The sequence below is a fragment of the Anabrus simplex genome, chromosome 6, assembly GCF_040414725.1.
Source record: "Anabrus simplex isolate iqAnaSimp1 chromosome 6, ASM4041472v1, whole genome shotgun sequence".
Lineage (NCBI taxonomy): Eukaryota > Metazoa > Arthropoda > Insecta > Orthoptera > Tettigoniidae > Anabrus > Anabrus simplex.
The window spans coordinates 203186465-203208454 of record NC_090270.1 but is presented as its reverse complement, the minus strand read 5'-3'; the positions used below and the strand labels follow the sequence as shown (position 1 = coordinate 203208454).

The 21990-nt window shown below is 38.4% G+C and overlaps 1 protein-coding gene across 1 annotated transcript in view; it reads right to left on the bottom strand.

The window, feature by feature from the left end:
- Nsun2 (tRNA (cytosine(34)-C(5))-methyltransferase Nsun2) overlaps positions 1-21990 on the bottom strand; it is a 157588-nt gene that overhangs the window by 101996 nt on the left and 33602 nt on the right. Inside the window, exons 4-8 of the mRNA XM_067150154.2 lie at positions 17179-17356; positions 8205-8286; positions 7958-8098; positions 7722-7851; positions 1239-1369 (exon numbers count right to left, since the gene is read on the bottom strand). Coding sequence (XP_067006255.2) covers positions 1239-1369; positions 7722-7851; positions 7958-8098; positions 8205-8286; positions 17179-17356 — 662 coding nt within the window. The remainder of the gene's footprint in view (positions 1-1238; positions 1370-7721; positions 7852-7957; positions 8099-8204; positions 8287-17178; positions 17357-21990) is intronic.

Genomic DNA, 21990 nt, shown 5'->3' with positions numbered 1-21990 from the left:
CAGTGGTAGGAGTGGCAGCCTCTGGATCCCACGATCATGGGTTGAAACCCGGCAGAGGTAGTAAAATTTTTGAAGGGTGGACAAAGGTCCATTCAACACTCCATGTTGTACTATGTCGGCATGTAAAAGATCTCTGGTGACAAATCTGGTGTTCGCCCAACAAAATCCATTAAAACTCAGCCATAGATGCCCAAGAGACATTCAATTTACTCTGCCATCTAGTAGGCCTAGTGCAAAATTGAACATCAAAATTGATTAGCAGGCAGGCAGATGGCATCAAATTACAATACCTGCACACAGTAGCAGATGCCATGTGATTATTATTAATGCTACTACTTCATTAACAACCAACTTTCCAGCTGAAACTTGCCATCATGTGATGCAGAGTTGTACTCTGTGGTATTTCATAACCAAATTTGATAATGATTATCACCTAACACATGGATAAAATCATTACCTTTGCAGCATTATATACAAAAAGTCCTTTGAGTTGGTTAGGGGTTCCTTTATGTTTGTTAGTAGTTTTTTAATATCACACAAACACATCAAAAGTTTTCTATAATGCAAGGATGGGAAAGGGCTAGGACTGGGAAGGCAATGACTGTGGACTTAATTATGGTACCGCCTTAATGAACTTATATGAAAATGGGAAACCACGGAAAACCATCTTCAGGGCTGCCAACGGTGGGGTTCAAACCCACCATCTCCCAAAAGCAAGCTCAGAGCTATACGACCCTAATCACATGGCTAACTCGCTCGGTAGTTCCTTAATGTACCGGTAAAACTACCAACGTGAGTTTGTTGTATTTGAGCACCCTCAAATACCTCCGAACTGAGCCGCAATAAAACCTGCCAAATTAAACTCAAAGCCAATGTTCAATAGCCCAAACTGCCTTTCCTTCATCCTTAACAGAAATGAGATCCTAGTTTCCTGGTATATTTACCATAAAATACAGTACAAAGCATGCAGAATGAAATATCATCCAGGGTAATACAGTATGTATTGAAGGGATCATATACCTTCTAGTCAGTAGCGAACAGAATGTTCGGCCTTCGTGGAAGTGATTGAAAACTCTTCAGTTATTTAATAATTTTTAACAACAGATTCTCACTCTCTCTCACGCACTTTCTGATAACACATAAACTATACCTCAAAATTGATGAAAGATGAATGGTCCAAAAGAAGTATATAACAAGATTCAAGAACTGGTTAATAAGTCCATGTGGGTATTACTTACCTTCAGCAGTTAACAACATTCTGTGGATGACAGCTTCATTTTCAACAGGGTTGAGTGAACAGGTGGAATACACTAGGCGTCCTCCTACAGCAAGCATCTCTAAACCACGCTGCAATATCCGTATCTGGACACTGTAAATTTTTTATCGTAAGATTTAGAGAGTAATTCATAAATCCCTTGGGGATTTTGACCATCTGCATGGCAAAATCATAACACATTGAGAAAAAAGAAATAAGGTCAACAGACAATAAGAAAGCACAAGTATCCTTCATATTAGGCAATCTGCATGTTCCTGCTACCCATCGGTGGTGTGTAAACATGATGTTTTCGGGTGAAAAGAAATTAGAAAGTTACAAAATAAAACATCTCTAGCCTTTGACAACCATGGATTGTCCACAAGCTCTCCACTCACATAGGCACAACCACTACACTAGACAGGAGAGATGTTCCCGTTTTCAATGCTTTTTAGGCATCTGGCAGCAAAATAATAACAACACATACCGACCACCAAATAAGTTGTATTCTCTTAGTCTATTGTTATTTAAACTCTAAAGGTTTTGATCCTGGTTTCAGCAACAAACAGATCGTGCTAATACCAATCTTTTTCTTGTGATAGTGGCCTACTGTGTTAAGAGTTGTGGTGGTATTTACACTATGAAAAACAGAGGCTGACCTCATTGTTTGAACTCATGAACATTTATGTAAGTATGTGAGTTTTGTTTGTGCTGCAGTTGGCAGTAGCTTGATTTGTTTGTGTCATTGTGTTGGTACTATGGTAGAGGGCTTGAGGAGCCATGAGGGCGAGTGGACAGGGTCATGCAGAGCAACAAGCTCAATCTATATAACTGTAAGTAATGTGTACACAATCTTCAAGTTTCAATACAGTTCTTGCTACCAGTGTTTCTGTATCCCCTGCGGCGTATGCATCCCACAAGTGATAAACTCATCATGGGGATGAGGAACTCAGATTTATTCCAATTAAAGTTGAACACAAGAGTTGTGTCAAGTACTGTGAATGTGGAGTAACAGCAGAAATTACAGCCAGGAAACATCCGCAAGTTCACCGGAAAATCTACGGTCGTGTAAGATACAACTAAGAGGATTTTTTAAATTAATTTTTTTCCAAGAAAGGTTACAAATATGTTCAAGAAAATACTGACTCAGCTAGTCCTGAATTTCTAACAAACTACTGCTACAACCATTACTGGAGAGTTGCAGTTTTCCAGTTCTACTGTATATTGATAATACCCAGAAATGATCTCAGATGTAGTCTGGATCCATGGCTAAATGGTCAGCATACTGGCTTTTGGTCCAATGGGTTCCAGGTTCAATTCCCAGGTGGGTTAAATCCTCTGGCTCAGGAGTAGGGTGTTTGGGATGTTGTAAGCATAGAATTCATCTTAGGTAGAGTTCCATCCTCATAGACACGCAGATCACCTATAAGGGATCAACTCAAAGACTTGGATCAGGCCTCTACAGAGGCCATACACCATTATGCTTATTATTGTCATCTCAATCCTCTAGCCCTATTTCTTGCTTAACTGTGTCTGCAGTGTAGTCAAGTCACTCTACCTTCACAGTTTTAACCTCGAATCTCATACCACTTACAGTTATCAACCTTGCAAGGCTAAAGGACAGATAACATATTTATATGATAGGATGGATGCCTCCACAAAGCAGAATTTACACCTTGCTCTTGACACGGCAGTTCTATAAACCTTGCTTGCTACTGTAGTTCTACATTGAGGTTTGAATCCCATTCTCTACCTTTTCCGTGTGGTCAATGTTGTTTGGCATTACTAGCCATTGCATAACGTCATAGGAAAAGTGGCTAACTAGCCCCTAGTGGTATAAGAATATCTAAGTGTAGTGAGTTAATGTCTGCTGACAATATTTTTACAGTAGCCGGAATACATATATTTACGTAGAATCCAAACCACACCGCGAGCCTCTCCAGTAACACATATAAAGGCCTTCGGATTCGATTACCACCTTAAATCTGTGAGGCATTGAAGCCATAAGATGAGCAATATACTGCTTGCCCTTGGCAACTCCCTCCCAAGCACCAAGGACAGGATTCCAAAGATCATCTTGGGATATTGCGGTGGGGTCAGGCCAGTTCTCCCTCATGACACGCTTTGTCTGAGCCCACATTTTTAAATGGGCTGAGATCCAGGACACAAGGAGGCTAGTTTATGAGATTAATTTTGTCCTGTTTGGTGAACGACCTCTGGACCATCCTTGATGGGTGAATGGGAGATTGGTGTGGTTGAAAGTGAATTACTACCTCAGTATGCAGTTGCCAAACTGATGGAACAATAATATCACTCATAATATGAATGTATTGGGCTGCATCTGGCTGACCTTTTATCCTATGAAGCATTCCAGGTCCATGGGAGGACATTCACCCCCATACTGTACAAGACACGCAAAAACTATGGGCACTACGGGAAGACACCTTGATGTACTGGGGCTCGTATCAAGCACCCGATGTTCTATACACTCGTACCAGACAGTTCCGGCTTAATGTCCGTGCTTCTACTCTAAAAACCAGCACCGGAACAGAGCTGTCACCAAGAAGTATCCCCATGGATCCATGAAAACCAGTATTGTGCTTTAATTGCACCACATTCAGAAACGGATTCTAATGTGATGCATTCACAAGTTCATTATCCTGGGGTGATGTTGAAACACACCACAATCCACTACTGAGACATCTATTGGACTTTCCTGTTTCGCAATACAACTAAATCCACCTTTTAGCTGTCCTGACAAGAACCTCATAGTGCTCATCTGCTCTGGATGCCATCTCACCATCTAAAAGTTCTATAACTCACTCGTGGAAGGACTGTTGGTAGTTGGTTGGCAAGGCATTATGTTTGAATTATATCTGTTTCTTTCTTTCTATTTTCTTTTTTTAGAAGCTGCTTTACGTGCACCGACACAGATAGGTCTTATGGCGACGATGCGACAGGAACAGGCTAGGAGTGGGAAGGAAGCAGCCGTGGCCTTAATTGAGGTACAGCCCCAGCATTTGCCTGGTGTGAAAATGGAAAACCATCTTCAGGGCTGCCGACAGTGGGATTCGAATCCACTATCTCCTGAATACTGGATAATGGCCGCACTTAAGCGACTGCAGCTATCGAGCTCGGTGAATTATATTTGTGGCAGGCTCGATATTACATCAATACACTTTTGTAAACATTCATGAATATCTGGATTAGTTTGTTCGAGTAACGAAATACACTATACCCCAGCGACCTACAATCCCTTAGTGTCACGTATGGTTTCATAAATATAAGAATCTTGCTTGCTGTTCTGCACATCTGTGTTCAATCCCAAGCCAGACCGGTTTCCCTTTTTTAAAAAAAAAAGGAAATTAAAGCTTGTCCATTTCATGGTGAACTGTTTTTAGCTACTGCTGTACTGATCTTGAATAACCATCTTCTGTGATGGCCAAATTTTGTGCAATGAGTGAAACAGTGCAACTATCATTATATATTTTTCAGCTTCATCGAATTGCATTTGGAAGAGAAATGTGGCCCAGAGATGGTTCGCCAAATAGGACAAAATCAATCTTACAGACTGGCTTCCTTGCAGATCTCAACCCCATTAAATATGTGTGGGCTGAGACAAAGCACGCCATGGTGAAGAACTGGCCTAACCCCACCCCAAGATCTCAAGATGACCTTTGGAATCCTGCCCTTGATGTTTGAGAGGAGGTTGACGACAGCTAGGAATGTATTGCTTATCTCATGGCTTCTGTTTCTCGCAGACTTCAAGCGGTAATCGAAGCCGAAGGCCTCTACGAGTTACTAGACGAGCTCGCAGTGTGGTTTGGATTCCATGTGGAAATATATGTTCTGGATGCTGTACAAATACCATCAGCAGTCATTACATCACTATGGTGAAAAATTCTTATTGCATTATGGGTCAGTCAGCCAACTTATCCACGGCATCGTGCATGGCCAGTAATGCCAAACATAACACTGAACACACAAATACAGTAGAGAATGAGATTCACATCTCAACATACAACTATAATATCTTCACTGTCTATCAGTTTTACAGGCTGAGCTGTTAATCCACTGGTCAGCCAGTCGATAAGTTGACATATTTCTATTAAATTTTAACTAATCCTCGTTACCTGCTTACATTATAGAAATCAAAGGTGAGGGCATTCATGTTATGCTTAATTTAACAAGAAACTAACATGCTTTGTGCATTAAACCATAAAATAATTTGTCTAGTTAAGTGCAAGTTTGGATTACAAAAATAAAAAGAAATAATGCCCCTTTTCTCTATGTTTGCATTCTTACCTAGCTATTAACAGACTAAATATTTCGTACGTAGTGCTATACAGAGAAACAAAGAGAGAAGAGGTAATTATGATAACAGTTTCCTGTTGATATTATTAGTGTGTACCAAACAGCAACTGTGCTTAAAAAGAAAAAGGTAGCAAGCATTGAGTGAATTAGAACCACTGCCATTTATACTCTACCGCCCATATACAATATGGTACCTCCACAAACCAACCTACTACATCCTACTGTCACAGCAGGTCGCATTACCTCCACTAAGCAATATGTTAATAATGGGCTTCACAATGCAAAGAATTGAAGTATAAGGCTTCACCTTTTCAATACAAAATTATGTACGAGTTTTTAAATCACCACATTATCATTTATTACATGGGACCGGTTTTGGCATAATGAATGGCATCATCAGCCAAATAGGGAACTTATGACATATATAGTAGAAACATAATCATGATAGACCCTATAATAAAATATACTAAGTAGCTTGGAGTGGATATCCATATTATAAACAATCACTGTTTTTTATAAGTATAAAATTTGAAGATCATATAACAACTAGTTTTACAAGTTTGAAACTTGAAAGTCATATATTAAAAGAAATTAACTTTTTTTTTTTTTAATCCAATGTTGATTGTCTTAGACAATATGGTGACAATTTGTTGGTCAGATGTGGCATGTCGTGGCCATGATTCACTTGTAATATTATGTATTTAAGTACAGGGAGTTCCATTTATAAATGTTGTTCGTCATTAGAGATCAACTTGCGTGAATTATATATAGCACATGGAAGTTGTAGCCATAATCCACTTGTAATATTATGCATAAAAGTAAGAGAGAGTTCTTTTTTTAATGTTGTTCCTCAGTGGAGATTAACTTGCGTCAATTATGTGTGGCACTGAGTTCAAACTTCATTAATGTAGTGTAGTAATGAGGCTGGGAAAGTGGATCTCATAGCAACAGTTTGATGCTAATACTCTATTAGTTCTCGATCCAAGACACTACCTATAAGATAAAATATGCTCGAGTTAGAGTTGGAAATAAAGAAATGGGGCAAGAAAGCTTTAAGTGGAAGACTCATCTCAGGTGACAGGTTGTTAGTTGTAGAGTTGATGAGGAACTAACCGGCTAGTCATACGCGCAGCAATATGACAGAGAGGGAGGGAAGGGGTGGGGTGTATTAGGTTGGAAGTGGGGGAAATGGGGTAAGGGAGGGCATGCGATCAAGTGGGCGCAGGGTGGTAGGGATGACATGCAAGCGTGTTAGGTCCTATCTGAAAAATTGATCGGTTTCTAGGTAATTTAATATTGTTTAATACTGTAATAAGCATGTCAAACAGGATTTTTGGTTTTTTGGATACATCGTTGAGATTAAGATTTGGATTAAAATATTGATCGAGCTGAATATAGCAATTTTCGGTAATGTCTAGTAAAGGGTCCTTGTTTAGTATTTCAATGATATCAATGTCTTGATCAATACCATTGAATTACAGTATGTTTGTAGTCGTGTACATGTTGGCCTACTGCAGAGAATCTTTTATATCTAATTGTGTTCACATGTTCCATGTAAGTGATTTTGATCGACCGGCCAGTTTGTCCGATACATGTGGTGCTGCAGTCATTGCAGCAAAACCTGCATTCATTATGCCAAAACCGGTCCTATGTGATAAATAATAATGTGGTGATTTAGAAACTCCTACATAATTTGTATTGAAAAGTTCGACCCTCATACCTCAATTCTTTACATTGTGAATCTCGATTCAATATGGAATAAACAATGAAATTCTTGACGTTTAATAATGAGCTTATCGGAAAGATAGCTGCTCCTTTACCTCCTAGAAAAAACTTGCTGCACTATTTGTTGTTAATTTGTTAGGGGTCTATCCAGAAACTGGATCTCAGTGATGTCTACAAGACAGATTCTATGTAAGCTTCCATTTCATGGTCAGTACTGTGGAGGTATACCCTTATTGGTAGGTCCCAAATGTGGTGGATTCTTCGATTTTAGCTAGTAGCCAAATTTTGTGCAGTGAGTATACATGCCTTTAATGAAGAGGAATTCAATCATACTCTATTACAAATTTAAAATGGCCAGAAATTTTGGTAAAATTCTAGAAATTGATGACTGTGCCAATAGATAATACCATGAAATTCAACACCTACTTACCTATGAAGATTGTTTCCATTAGCAGTGTTCCACTTCAACCAGATATCAGCATTTTTACGAAGTGTTCCATCTCCAGAACATGGTACATCACACAAAACACGATCAAACTTCATTGTTTCCTTCTTACCTTCTATAATAAAAAATGAATTAAATATTAAGAAATACTATCAAGAAAACAGCAAATCATAGAACTGTATCATCCAACTTTTGATAAATCTAAATACTGAAAAACGTACCTTCATTTGTTACAGTAAAGTTTGGTAACACAGCTGAATCATGATTTGTAATAACAATGCAAGGAGAGTTTAAACGTTTTGCTTGATGAACCAGCATGTAGCAACGGTTGTTATCAATATCATTTGCGATCACCAAACCACCTGAAATACAAAATTACATTAGATGGGTTAAGAAACAATAACCTTTTTACTGCCCAAAAGGAACAATTGTTAAAGAATATCCATGTAGGTTTAACATGTGTCTTACTTGGTAGTTTGCCATCTTCTGCATGAAGCATTTCAATTAACTGGGCTGTTTTTGAACCAGGTGCAGCACACATATCCAATACCTGCAAATCATAAAACCTGCTTCATACTTGCAAATGAAGGACAGCATAGATTTAACAGAAGTATAACAAGAGAACTTAGGAACAAACTATCATATGCCATTATTACCACCACCACCACCACCATCTTCAACAATTTCCACCCACTAAACCAGTTATGGCAAGCTCAAATGCCATCAGTTGTGCAGGTATGGTTCTCGTGTGGGACTACTTCGCTATGTCTGAATGTAAAACCTTACTCAGTTCCTAATGTTTTTGTACAATAAATGTCACCATAGGATAATGAGATAAAGAATAAAAGCTTGTATTTGATGTATTTAATCATGTGTTTCATACAAAAATAAATTATTAGCATAATAATATTGGTAAACTGAAGCATCTCACTGTCACCCCATCGCAGCATCATAATCATAAAAATTGAAGACGCAAAATTTATTGATGAACATGATTTTCAGTCAAAAGGTTGCAGGCTCTTCAAGAGTAAAATGGGCACATGTGTACTGAAAAATCTGGCACTTCAGTATATGCTTTACTGTCAGCAGGAAGATTCTAGATTCAGTCACAAACTTCACTTACTGTAACAGCCGAGTCTCAACACTTTCTTTCCAAAGTACAAATAAAATCTACACCATTGTGACCGTGAATGTGCATGCACCAATTAACAAGGCAAACAAGAATGACCCAAAAGGAACAGATAATTGTTGGAACGAGCTCAAAGACATCCTCTCTAAAATTTCCAAAAAACATACCATCGTCCTGCTTGGCGACTTCAATGCACAGCTTGGCAAAGAAGGAAAATTTTACGAAGGGCATACCATATTGTTTTACATTTTATTTTTTCTATCCAAATGAAGTACATTACACATCAGTTGTTACGTCCACCTTCTCAACATAATCTCCTTGTAACTGTTGGCCCTTTTGCCATCGATGTGTCAGTCTATCCAGACCATCCTGAAACCATTCTTTCGGAGTGCTGCGTACCCATGCCTTGACAGCAGTGTCCAGTTCTGAAAAATCCGCAAAATGGTGACCTCGCAGAGGTTTCATGTTCATGCACCTGTTCGGGAAAATGAAGTCAGCTGGATCTTGATCAAGGTGTTGCAAAAGTTCTCTGAACACATCCACACACCTCTGCTTTTTGTCTGCAGACAAGAGTCTAGACACCCATGTGGATGACACCTTCCCCAACTGTAAGTGGCCGTGCATGATCCGCTGCAGGGTGTTTCGGCTAATTTCCGTTGCTGCCTCAATTTCCGTAAATGTGATGCACTTGTTTCCTTGGATGGCCTGTTTGACCCGGACAATGTTGGCTGGTGTTGACACTGTCACATTCCTTCCAGAACTGGTTCCCTTGTCCATCGATGTGCGCCCTGTTTTCCAACCTTCCGCCCAGTTATAAACTGTTTTCCGTGATGGCGCATGTTCTCCACAGGCTGCCACCAAACACTGATGAATTTCTGCAGTGGTCATGCCTTCTTTCCATAGGAACCAAGTGGTACAGCGCAATCCCTAATGGTTTCTTTCCATGTTTTCTGCTCTTACACTGACAGTGTTGTTATGAAATGGCTGTGACGAGTGCATTTGTTGGCCCCTGTGCATGTGCTGCTACCAAACGGTGGAACAATACGCTACTTACATGTCACCACCTTAAAAAGTGAAATGTGAACCATACCCGGACATACAAAAAATAAAGTGTAAAACAATATAGTACGACCCTTGTGGAGTATTGTCATAAACTACCCAGCCCACCGGAATACCAATCGCAACAGAGAAAGCCTTGTAGATTCTGTAAGCTATTCAACCTGGTTCTGAAATTGACCGTTTTCAGACATCTGCCGAAGAAACATAAAACACGGATATGGCACGTTCCCAATGGTGAGTGGTATGAGTTCCAGACTGATAACATTGTGCAACAGAAGATCCAGAATATGAAAGAGAAATGCTAACCTTTGCTTTTAAGAACATAGATAAAGCCCTTTCAAGAAACACCACAAAGTGACAACCAAAGAGGATTAATAGGTTCAATATGGAAACACTAGACCAACCGAGAATTCATTCAGAAGCTGGATCCTCCAGATCCAAAGAACTGGGAACAACTGAAAAAGGCCATAGTTGAAATGACTAAGGAGACAGTCTCCTGAACAAAATTACAGAAGCATGCCTAGTAGACCCACAAATGTGATGAAGCATTAAAACAAAGACAGCTTACCTAGCAGAGATAGAACACACAGAAGAGCCAAGGTGAAAGGAATTCTAGCAGATGAGAAAGCATGAAGCCAATACCATCTGCACAGTGAAATGAGCCTTTGACAAAAAAAAAAGCTAGTACAGACTGACTAAAATTTCAAGGAAAACAACACTAGAGAAATCTTTAAACACAACCAAATGAAACACACAACACCAAGCTTGCACTTCAAAGGCACTGATAGTAAAGTTGTTTACGACGACAAGGACAACTGTCAAATCCTGACAACGTACTCTAAGTTTAGACTCCAAAAACAAAATTCACATTCGAAAAAACATACCCACCAAGACTGGCTCATCTCCACTGACCAACAATAAAAAGTCACAGTGGGTTAAAGATGAATTGTTAAAGGTCTTGAGTGTTAAACTACAGACAGAACTTATTCAAGTTGATAGAAGCAAAGTCGTGATCAGCTGTTGTTATATCTGCCAGCGAAATGGTAGACTTGTAAGTCACGGATTTATTGTGAAGCATTTGTAGTGGATTTGCTGTTATAATGTAGAGCACGTGTTGCAGTTTAGCAAAGATTGCTATTTGCTTTACGTCGCACCAACACAGATAGGTCTTATGGCGACGATGGGATAGGGAAGGCCTAGGAATGGGGAGGAAGCGGCCGTGGCCTTCATTAAGGTACAGCCCTAGCATTTGCCTGGTGTGAAAATGGGAAACCACGGAAAACCATCTTCAGGGCTGCCGACAATGGGATTCGAACCCACTATATCCCGAATACTGGATACTGGCCGCACTTAAGCGACTGCAGCTATCGAGCTCAGTAGCAAAGATTGATGATGATAAATTTAAAGAGACGCTCAACGACCATGTGTTAGATTCACCAAGTATGTTAACCCTGGCCATATGGGGAATTATTGTTTTAGCACAATCTTCTGAATTACATGTATTTTCAGAGCATGCCAGTGCTGAATCACAGATAGCTTTATTAAAGTGATGAATTACATGTCTGCTCACTTATTATCAGACAGATGGTGGAAAATGATGTTTAATGGAAGGTCACCTGATTGATAAATTTATGTTAGCTGTCCAGTGTCAAATAATGACTAAACAAGGTGTAGAAGTCGAATAAAATATTATTAATAAAATTTGTGTCCCTTTTGTGTGTGTGTGTGTGTGTGTGTGTGCGCGCGCGCGCGCGCATGCAAGAGCGAGAGAGAGAGAGAGAGTACAAATGGATGAGTAGTTTAGAGTATTTTCATCATGTTATTTTGATGTGATATCATTGAGTGTGGGTTTTTGATCCGACCTCATGTTTACCATGGAGGATCCGATCACTGCAGCGTTGAAAGTGTTTTCTTTGCCTTTGCTGTTATTTTTTTCAGTTATGTAAATTGAAGATTATTTTTGTGAAGTGAGGCATAATTTAGTTATTGATTTATTATGGAATGGAATGAATATTAATTTAATAATTTTGTTAGGTCATTTACTCTTAATTTCAGGAATAAGATTAAAGACAGGTTATTGAAGAGATATAAATTAGCAAAACAATTTGTACAGATGATTCTTTTAATTTATCAGGTTTGCAACATTATTAATCAACATTGTTGATCTAGTACCCAATTTTTAAAAAAACTGTCTAAAATAGTGGGTTTTTTTAATTAATAACTGTGCAAAGTGTGGTACTGTATAAGCAATTCCTACATCTCCAGCCATTTCAGTTTGATGTGGATTATGGTCCACTTCTTTTATAAATTTTACTTTCTCGTCCAGCGTGTAACTTTTTCTCTTTCTGTTCTCTATGGCTGACTGACAATAACATACAACTTCTACTGATAAAACTGCAGTTTTTATTACTCAATACAATAAATGTCAGCTGCTGGCATCATTTTAATGTCTCGTTTAAATAACTAGCTTACAGTTAAAATAGAAGTGTGTCCTATGTTCCAAACACGTGTCTCGTAATGTTTCTACTTTAGATTTATGCTGTGTGGTCAACTACCATGTCCTTCACCATACCAACACACCACAGCCCTCTGATATCTGCAAGTAAGGTCTACAATGCCAACTTTAATGATTGCTTTTCTAACTCAATCATATTTCGGGAACATTATAAAATTCATAGATTTACGGCATTATTTGAACACTGTTTATGTGCAAATCAACTGTATTTTATGAACAGGTCCCAGGCTCATAATCTTTCTCTTTTAGTTATAAGATGCGTGGTGACTTCCCACGGCCTTCGTTACACAATCGCACTGCATCCCTCCGACATCTGGGGCCAAGTCCCATCACAAATCAGATTCTAATGTATCACATACATTGACAACATTATTTTAACTTTGTTACACACAAATAAATTGTATTTAATGAATATTAATACATATCATACAGAATTACATATAAATGTGCAATGTACAAATGAGGTTAATGAACATGTTTTTAAGTTATATTTTGCCAGGACCTACAGAAATTTACGCATAAAACAGAATTACACAGACCTGATTTTGTATAAACCACACGAGAGAGAGAGAGAGAGAGAGAGAGAGAGAGAGAGCGCGTACACATATTTCCTGTCCATTATTACTATTTATTTAGAGTAATGGCAACAGTAAGTAGCTGAAAGTTAACCACTTGGACATGACAAGGGATGGTTGACATGGAAGTCTTTGAACAGGCAGAGGTCAGGAGTGGGCAGGTCCAAGATGAACTAGGCAAGATGGGGATACATTAAAGATGATAACATCAAATGCGACAGCGGAGAAGAGCAGACTGCCAGGCACACGCTTCAGCATTGACTGTGTCTAACTTCAATGTAACTTAAAAGCTTTTCATTCTGTCGAACACACAAGAACAATATAAACACTACATGATAACATACTAGTAAAAAAACCATACTATTAAACAAGGAATACAAATACACACTACATTTCTTGTTTAATAGTGTGTTGTTTTTGCTGGGATGTTATAGTGTAATATTTATAATGAACTTATGTGTTTGACAGACCGAAAAGCTTTTAAGTTACATTTAACTGATTCGGCAGTGTAAAGTATGGCTTGCTTCTTAACATGATGTGTCTAACTTCATGAACAGAAGACGACCTACATCAAGTTTCAAAGAACACGAGGATGTGGCCAGATTGTGGTCAAAAATGCTACCGGTAAAATGTTTTTCAGAACTGTTCTAACTGTATTTGTACTTTAGTTTCTGATATGAGAATAACATTCTTTTAAAATAAAATATCTTAACAATAGTTAAAAATGAAGTGATAAGTTACATTTCTCTAGAACAGGTTGTATAAGCTTTCCTATTCCCAAAGGAGAACAACTGAACAATCAGAGTTTTACTGGGACAGCAAAAGCATGACTGTTCATCGAAGTTGGATGTCTGGTCAGTTCAGACAACATAATGTGGACAAAGAAAAGTTTTTGCAATTCTGTCAAGAAGACTGTAAACAGCACACAGTTGAGAAGAAAGGTGTCAAAACAAGTTGGTATTACTATTATTTATTTACCACAATTCTGACAACAGAATACAAAAAGCTTAGTGAAAAAGGGGCAAATCTCAAATACATACAAAAAAAGTCCAATACAAGAGATGAGAAAGGCATGAATAATAGTAATATGCTTGCTAATGGATGCAAATTGTTTCCACTGCTACCAAATATGATTCTTAAAATAGCAATTTCCAAAGAAATACAGTAAAACCTTGTTAATTCAAAGTACTTGGGACTAAAAAATGGACTTTGAATCCTGTGATTTTGAATGAACTGTTAATCCCAAAGTCGAATATTCACTCACCAATCCCATAATAATGTAACAAAATTATTTTAACCTTGTAACAAACAACAGGGCACTATTAAAAACAAGAAATAAACGAGCTGCATGGCGCAGTATAAACAAACAAGTTTTCACAATGTGATTGGTAAGAAATAAATGCATTAAAAAGCTTTTGTTAAGTTGACATTACTGTACGTGACCGACATGTGACTCAGCGTAATGAAAGGGTCGAAAGTGGCAACAACTGAGGCAAAATCTGTAAACTTGTACGGGAGAATAAAATCAGAACATCGTGAAGATTTCTGTGGTTCCCATCTTGAGCGCATTTACAACAGTTGTGTTAGATGGTTAAAATTCATGCAAAGATAATTTAGTGAATTAAATTACTACATCATCTGTGTCACTAGCTCTAACAACAGAGTCCAGCACAGATAAGGCGGAAAGAGCCTCTTTCTTTTGGGGCAAAGTTGGTCTGTTTTTCATTCTTGTTTTTTTTTTTGCTAGGGGCTTTACGTCGCACCGACACAGATAGGTCTTATGGCGACGATGGGATAGGAAAGGCCTAGGAGTTGGAAGGAAGCGGCCGTGGCCTTAATTAAGGTACAGCCCCAGCATTTGCCTGGTGTGAAAATGGGAAACCACGGAAAACCATTTTCAGGGCTGCCGATAGTGGGATTCGAACCTACTATCTCCCGGATGCAAGCTCACAGCCGCGCGCCTCTACGCGCACGGCCAACTCGCCCGGTGTTTTTCATTCTGTCTTCCTGATGTTCATTTTCTGCAGCAGTAACTTCTGTTATCAGATGATCTTCAGATTGGTCGGATCCTACGAACACTGCACCAATATAGTTGGTCCGTTACTGAACATTATAAATTTTCCAGCTAACTCATTCCTGGTTTCCATCATTTATATTATAAATTTACTCATTCAGGACAAATATATAAGGTTCCCTATGGGAATCAACATCTATATCATCTCTATGCTCAGACGTCGATTTGAACTTGGCCACTTTGATATATTTTTGTAAGCCCAGTTCAGCCTCCGATGTTTCATTCACTTGCTCATCACTGTCATCATCAACATTGACGTTTGTTACACACACACATCTTGTACGTTTCCAGGGCTAAGTCCATATTTTACAAAACAGTTCCTAATGACTGAAGAAGAAATAGCATCCCATACAACAGCAATTCTGCAAAATAGCGTCCATAATATATCAATTTTCTTATTTCCGTTGATGGAATATTTTTCGAGATTGTTTGCAGAAGGAACCGCACCAGACGTTTCCTGTACGCACGTTTAAAATCAGAAATGATGCCTGGAGAAAGTTGGGTCGCATTTGCAGACAGACACACAACATACACATTGTTTACAGTCAGATTGTGTTTATGTGCAGCACACTATAATAGAAGAATCTTTCTGTTTTGGCAGGCCATTTTCCCTTTCCAAACAAATCAGCCAGTCTTCAAATAATCTGCCTTCAGGCATTTTTAGATGCCCTGTTAATGCACGGAAAATGCTTTATGTTTTTGAAACACCGTGGATCTTCAAACTGCCTGATCACAAGTGAAGTTAATTTTTCACTTCCATTGGAATTACAGCACTGCAAGACAGTAACCCTACCCTTATATGCATTCTCACCGTACACTTGTCTCCTCTGAAAGCGAAAGTCCTTCTAGGTTCTGCATTGAAAAATAATGCAGTTTTGTCCACGTTGAAGAACTTCTCTGCTGCTTACTAGTTTACAATATGTGCTTCATTTTCTCGCCATCGCTCAACATCTGCTATATATTAACAGATCCTATTCGTCCACACATAGCTTGACATATTATATTATGCCATACTTTAAATCTCTAGAGCCCTCCATTTGAACACGGGAAATTTAACACTTTCCTCAATGCCAACTACTGTAATTCGCTTTAGCTTTTAAAACTTAGCCATTATGTGGAATGTTATTTTGGACATGTCTAAATCACTTCAACAGTTCATCCTTCAAATCTGAATGCTTGGCACCTTGATACCTCATTTTGTTCATCTGTATTCTGTCCTTGTATAGCTTGTGCTTCAATACCCTCACGATTTTTAAATAAATCAAAAGTGTGGAGAGTGGAATGCCAAAGTCTTTCACGATTTCTGTTTTGCTCTTTTGTCCCGTAATTTTTAGCTTTTCACCGAGGGTCTTACAAGAATACGGTTCTTTGGCCATTTTTAATACAAAGTTACAGAATAAAAAGAAAAAAATAAGCTGGCACAGTGCTTAAATCTTTTGCAGAATCTTCCCTCAAAGATTATATCCTTTCAAAGTTTGAACAGAATGACAAATCAGTGTGCACTTGCTTGTCACTACCTTAATTATTTCTGTAACATGCCATACAGAATAAGCATACTCGAACTTAACTCGCATGTTATTTTTACTCGCTTTTTGGAAACAGTCTTCAGTCAGCAAAAACACAATATGGACTGAAGCAGCCAATTACAGTACAGTGTTGACTGAAATAAAAGAAATCCTCACTTGTGGCACTGACAATCAAACATTTCAATGAGATTGGGAGAAGGTTATGAGAGAAAAGTGGTTCATGGATAGACAAAGATAGATACATCACACCTGGGCAATTGGAGATGGTTAATGACTATGATGGTAATTATGTGAGAAAATAGTTAAATTTATCAAAAATTTCAAATTTAAAGAATGTTTACCCATATTTTAAATTAAGCAATTCAAATTACAGGTAAAAAGATATTTTGCATCCTGGGAACTTCAAAAGTACTTCAAATTGGATATTGTTTTGAATTAACCAGGTTTTACTGTATTACAAAGCTTTTCCATTTCATTCATTCTTCTAACTGGGGTCATTTGTATTCAGGGAAATACAATAGTTAAGATTAATAGTAGCTATAAACATAAAACAAATTAACATACCTTATGGTGTGGTTTAACATCCAATATCAATGGAGGTATCATACTAACTGCTTCCTGTCTGCTGATGTTGCCACAACCAGTCTCCGAAATGAGGAAATTGTGAAGTCGGACATATGCTTCTGAACGACGGATGTCCTTACGAGTCAACTTCAGATGCCATGCAAGACCATCAGGGTACCTTATTGATATTGAAATTGAAAACAAAAAGGGGTTCACAGAGCATAAAATAAGAAATGAATTCCCAAAATTGTTCTTCCTGCTATCCCCTGAGGAAAAACTAATTCAGCAGACTCTTAATGTTATCTTATGATATTGTGTTATTTTACTGATTCGACACAAATTTAAAGTTTAGAGATTTACCTCAGTGTCACAACGGGTTGGGATATCTTTGACTATCCATTGGTAAAACTAACTGTACTGAAGCCTGCATTATAATAATATTAGTTTGGTGCTTTCATAAAAAGTGAATGTTTCTGAATCTTATACCTTGACACTTACATTGAGCCAGGTTCAATTTTTTAAAATTACCCAAGAAGAAAAGAAAGAAAGAAAAGATAGGTACAAAATATGACATTTATAATTCTTTATGCAACAGGCTTCCCATGTATTACTCTGCATCAACATAGTTTCTCAAGCGGAAGACCGATCATCTTACAACCATCTCAGCAATTGTTTCAGTTTTACTTTTTAAAACTTTCTCCAGATATCAATCAATGTTGGTCAAGTTCCTCTCACACCTAACAATTTACCACAGATGGTGATGGATTTCACTTGTTATTTTTCCTTAATGTAATAAATACACAGGTGAATAAGCCAACTTTTTCTTGGAGTTCAATTCACTTCATTCTGGCCATAATGTTTGATCAAAAATGAATGCAATAACTAGAATACTTGCTCTTTTTGTACTTCATCAAGAAGCTAGGCCTTCATAATGCAAAGTGTTGGCAGCATAGCCTTGTATTGTATGATGGTGCACACTTCTGAGTAATGAGTCAAACGGGCAGTGGCCAAGGACAAGTGCCAATGTTTCAATCTCACCACAAGCACACCTGCAGTGGTTATCCCCTTGACTCCTGCTGAACAAGCTTTGCACTGAAGATATGTCTACCATCACTTTTACATTTTCAATCCACATAGATTGAACGACCAGATTTTTGAGTAAACCATTTATCTCTCGGATATTGCAAAAAGAAAAAAGAAAAAAAAAAGATAATCCCTTTACTCTCCTTAGAGCTGAATAAATGCTTCCCTTTGAGCTTTACATATTACCAAGCCTTAGAATTTTGTTGGTGAATAAATCATTATGTCAGGAACAATAATGCATTATGATAGTGTATAGGCTTTTGGGCTTATGCCGTGTCAAGAAAATAAGGTGAAATTCTTAATGTTTCGCAGAAAACTGTGCTCTGCGTCCTCAGAAGAAATCTCGACTGTCCACGAGAAAGGCTTCTTAAACAATGACACTTTGAATTTCGGAACGTTATAATAGAAGTGGAAATGGTACGTTCATTTGCCACCAGATGGCCCCCAGGACGTGGCACAACACTAGCGTTCAAAGCGGAAGCTGACTGAACCATCACAATCAGACTCAGCGGTTCACATATTGTGTTTGCATAACATATGGCTGGTGTAAGACATAGACATAAGTGTGGAATGAAACATCTGGCGACGAGGAACGTACGAATTTGGAAAACACCGAGACGAAATAACAATAGTGAAGGGACAGGAAAGGGAACTACCTACGTAAATTCTTAATGGCTGGCAACCAGGTATTACTTAATTGATAGCCAGTGTCTCTGTTGAAATTGTTAGGATTTCTACGTATTTCCACAGATTTCCGTATAATCCTGGACCTCTGGTGTCTAGTGTGGGAAAGAGCTCTACCATCTGGGAACATGACATCATGACCCGACGATAGAGCGTGCTCATCTACTGCCGATTTGTCAGGTTGGTTGAGACGAATATTGCGTTCATGTTCTTTGATTTGGGTACCAATGGACCGGCATGTTTGGCCGATGTATACTTTACAGCACTTACAGGGAATTTCGTATACCCCAGGATGTAAAAGTGAGGACAATTTGTCCTTGGTTTTACTCAGACTGTGAGCAATTTTAGTGGCAGTGTTGAACATGGTTTTTATATTGTGTTTGCGGAGAACCTTGGCAATTCGATCTGTGGTGGTGTGAATGTAAGGCAAGTAGGCAGTTCCCTTCACTTCTTCTTTCTGTGAGCTTTGCTTGGTCGTTTCTCTGGGATGTAGGGCTTTATGAATCTGCAAATCGCTGTAACCATTACCCTTGAACGCGACTTTGAGCGTATCCATCTCCATCTGGATATGTGATGGCTCACAAATTCGTCTCGCCCTCTTGGCGAGTGTCATGAGAATGCCTTGTTTTTGTGCTGGATGGTGGTGAGAATCTGCACGAAGTTAGCGATTTGTGTGGGTAGGCTTACGATAGATGGTATGTCCTAAGGAGCCGTCCGGTTTCTTTCTTACTAGAACATCCCACGGATGCCTTCCTTTCCTGATTAATATAGTAAATCTAAATAAAGAATTGAATACAATCCGCTTCATAGCCAAATATAACGGTTATGACAATGCATTTAGAGAGCGCATTATCAACAAACTAAAATTTTGCCTAAATTCAACTCTAACTAGAGAGAAAATTAAACCTGATTGTTATTCAACCTTCACATTCAACGAAGATATTTATGTAGTTACAAATATTCCGAAGAAACACAACACCAAAATCGCTTATCGAACTAACAATAGATATATGGACATCTTATATAATACCAGCTTAATTAACAAGACTAACATTTATCAAAAATCAGGTGTCTACAGATGAGGAGCGTGCAGCTGTGAGCTTGCATCCGTGAGATAGTGGGTTCAAACCCCACTGTCGGCAGCCCTGAAGATGGTTTTCCGTGGTTTCTCATTTTCACACCAGGCAAATGCTAGGGCTGTACCGTAATTAAGGCCACGGCCGCTTCCTTCCCATTCCTATCCCATCGTCACCATTAAGACTTATCTGTGTCGGTGCGACGTAAAGCAAAAAAAAAAAAAAAAAAGAATAGTAGTTATACAGCACAATTTAAACTTGCAGTTGTTTATTTTGCAGAAAATAATGGAATCAGAAGAGAGTTTGGTGTAGAACCAAAATTAATTCACTATTGGCAGGCTCAGAAAGAAGAATTACAGACAGCTACATCCTCATGCCGATCATTTCATGGCCCATGTGCAAAAAATTTCCTGACATCACGAAAGAAATGCTTGACTATGTTGTGCAACTGAGAAACGACAGCATTGATGTATCATATGAAATGATGCAGATGAAAGCGAAGGACGTAGCAAAAAATGTGGCATTACAAGTGCGTAATTTAAGGCGAGCATGGGATGGGCTGTTCATTTTCTTGGAACCATGGACTTGGTCTGCGAAGAAGAACCACACTTGCTCAGAGTCTACCACGTGATTACACAGACAAAGTAATCAAATTTCATAAGTTCGTCATCAAACTTAGACGAGAAAATGATTTTCTCGTTTCTCAAATTGGAAACCCGGACCAAACTCCTGTTTATTTTGATCAAAGTATGACAGAGCATATGAAGGGCATGTCCAGCACATTAATTAAAACAACAATCACAGAGAAATTATGCTGTACCACCACGCTGGCAGTTATGGCAGATGGTACAAAGTTACCATCCTTTGTCGTTTTCAAAATAAAAACTCTGCCAAAGTGCAATCATCCAGCTGGCAGGAACAAGGATGGATGTCAGCTGATGTAATGAAAGAAAGACTGGCTGAAAGTTGTGTGGGATCAACACCCTAGATGTCCTATCTCAACACTGTTGCTGTCATAATACCATAATACATCAATTTTTCAGCCGCTAAACGTCTCTGTGAATAAACCATTCAAAGATCACCTCCGCCAGTTTTATGGGGAATGGATGGCATCTGCTTTCTTCGAACTGACAAAAAGAGGCAGCATTAGGAGATCTGGCATCAAACAACTGTGTTCTTGGATTCTTTGAGCTTGGAATCTGATCACAGAAGATATTGCCATGAAGAGCTTTTAATGCAATGGATGGCTCGGAGGATGACGTCATGAGGGACGACACAATAGATAGGAACAACTCCACTGAGATTATATGTCTATCAGTAAGGCTTCCAAAGAAAGCTGTAGAGAGTAAAGGACAGATATGTTGGTTTTATTTATACACTTAATAAGCTAATTTTGATTTGCACACTTTTTATGCCTGATATTTATTATGTAATGTTTGTGTTACTACGGTTGACCCCAAGATCAAGTTCACTTGTATCACTGTTGCTTTTGAACTTGAACATGGCACGGTGTTTGAAGAAAAGTCTCACAAGTGTTCAAATTTTGTGTTATTTTAGTTATTTGCTTTTAAATATTAATTTGACAAATAAATGAAGTTTTTGAAGTTGTATATCTTAATTTTACGTTCGACTTTTTTGTAGTCATCGTAATCATCGGTAATATTTCCCCCCTTTGAGTTTTACCCTCTAAAGTTTACCAGAAAAAAAAAAAAAAAAGGGACGAAATTATGCGAGTAAATACAGTACGGTATGTCGATTCATGATGTAGCCAAAAAAAGACTCTGGTGGGACTAAACCTGGATGCCCATTCACTGACAAGTACATATGGTGGTGGAGTAAGAAAATTCAAGAGTTCACGAAGTTGAAGAAAGCAGCATTTTAGAAGTGGTGTGCTTCACAAACGGCTTTCGACACACAATAAAACCACAGGCTGAATTTGCTAGCAATCAGGATAGCGACAGTGGTAAAA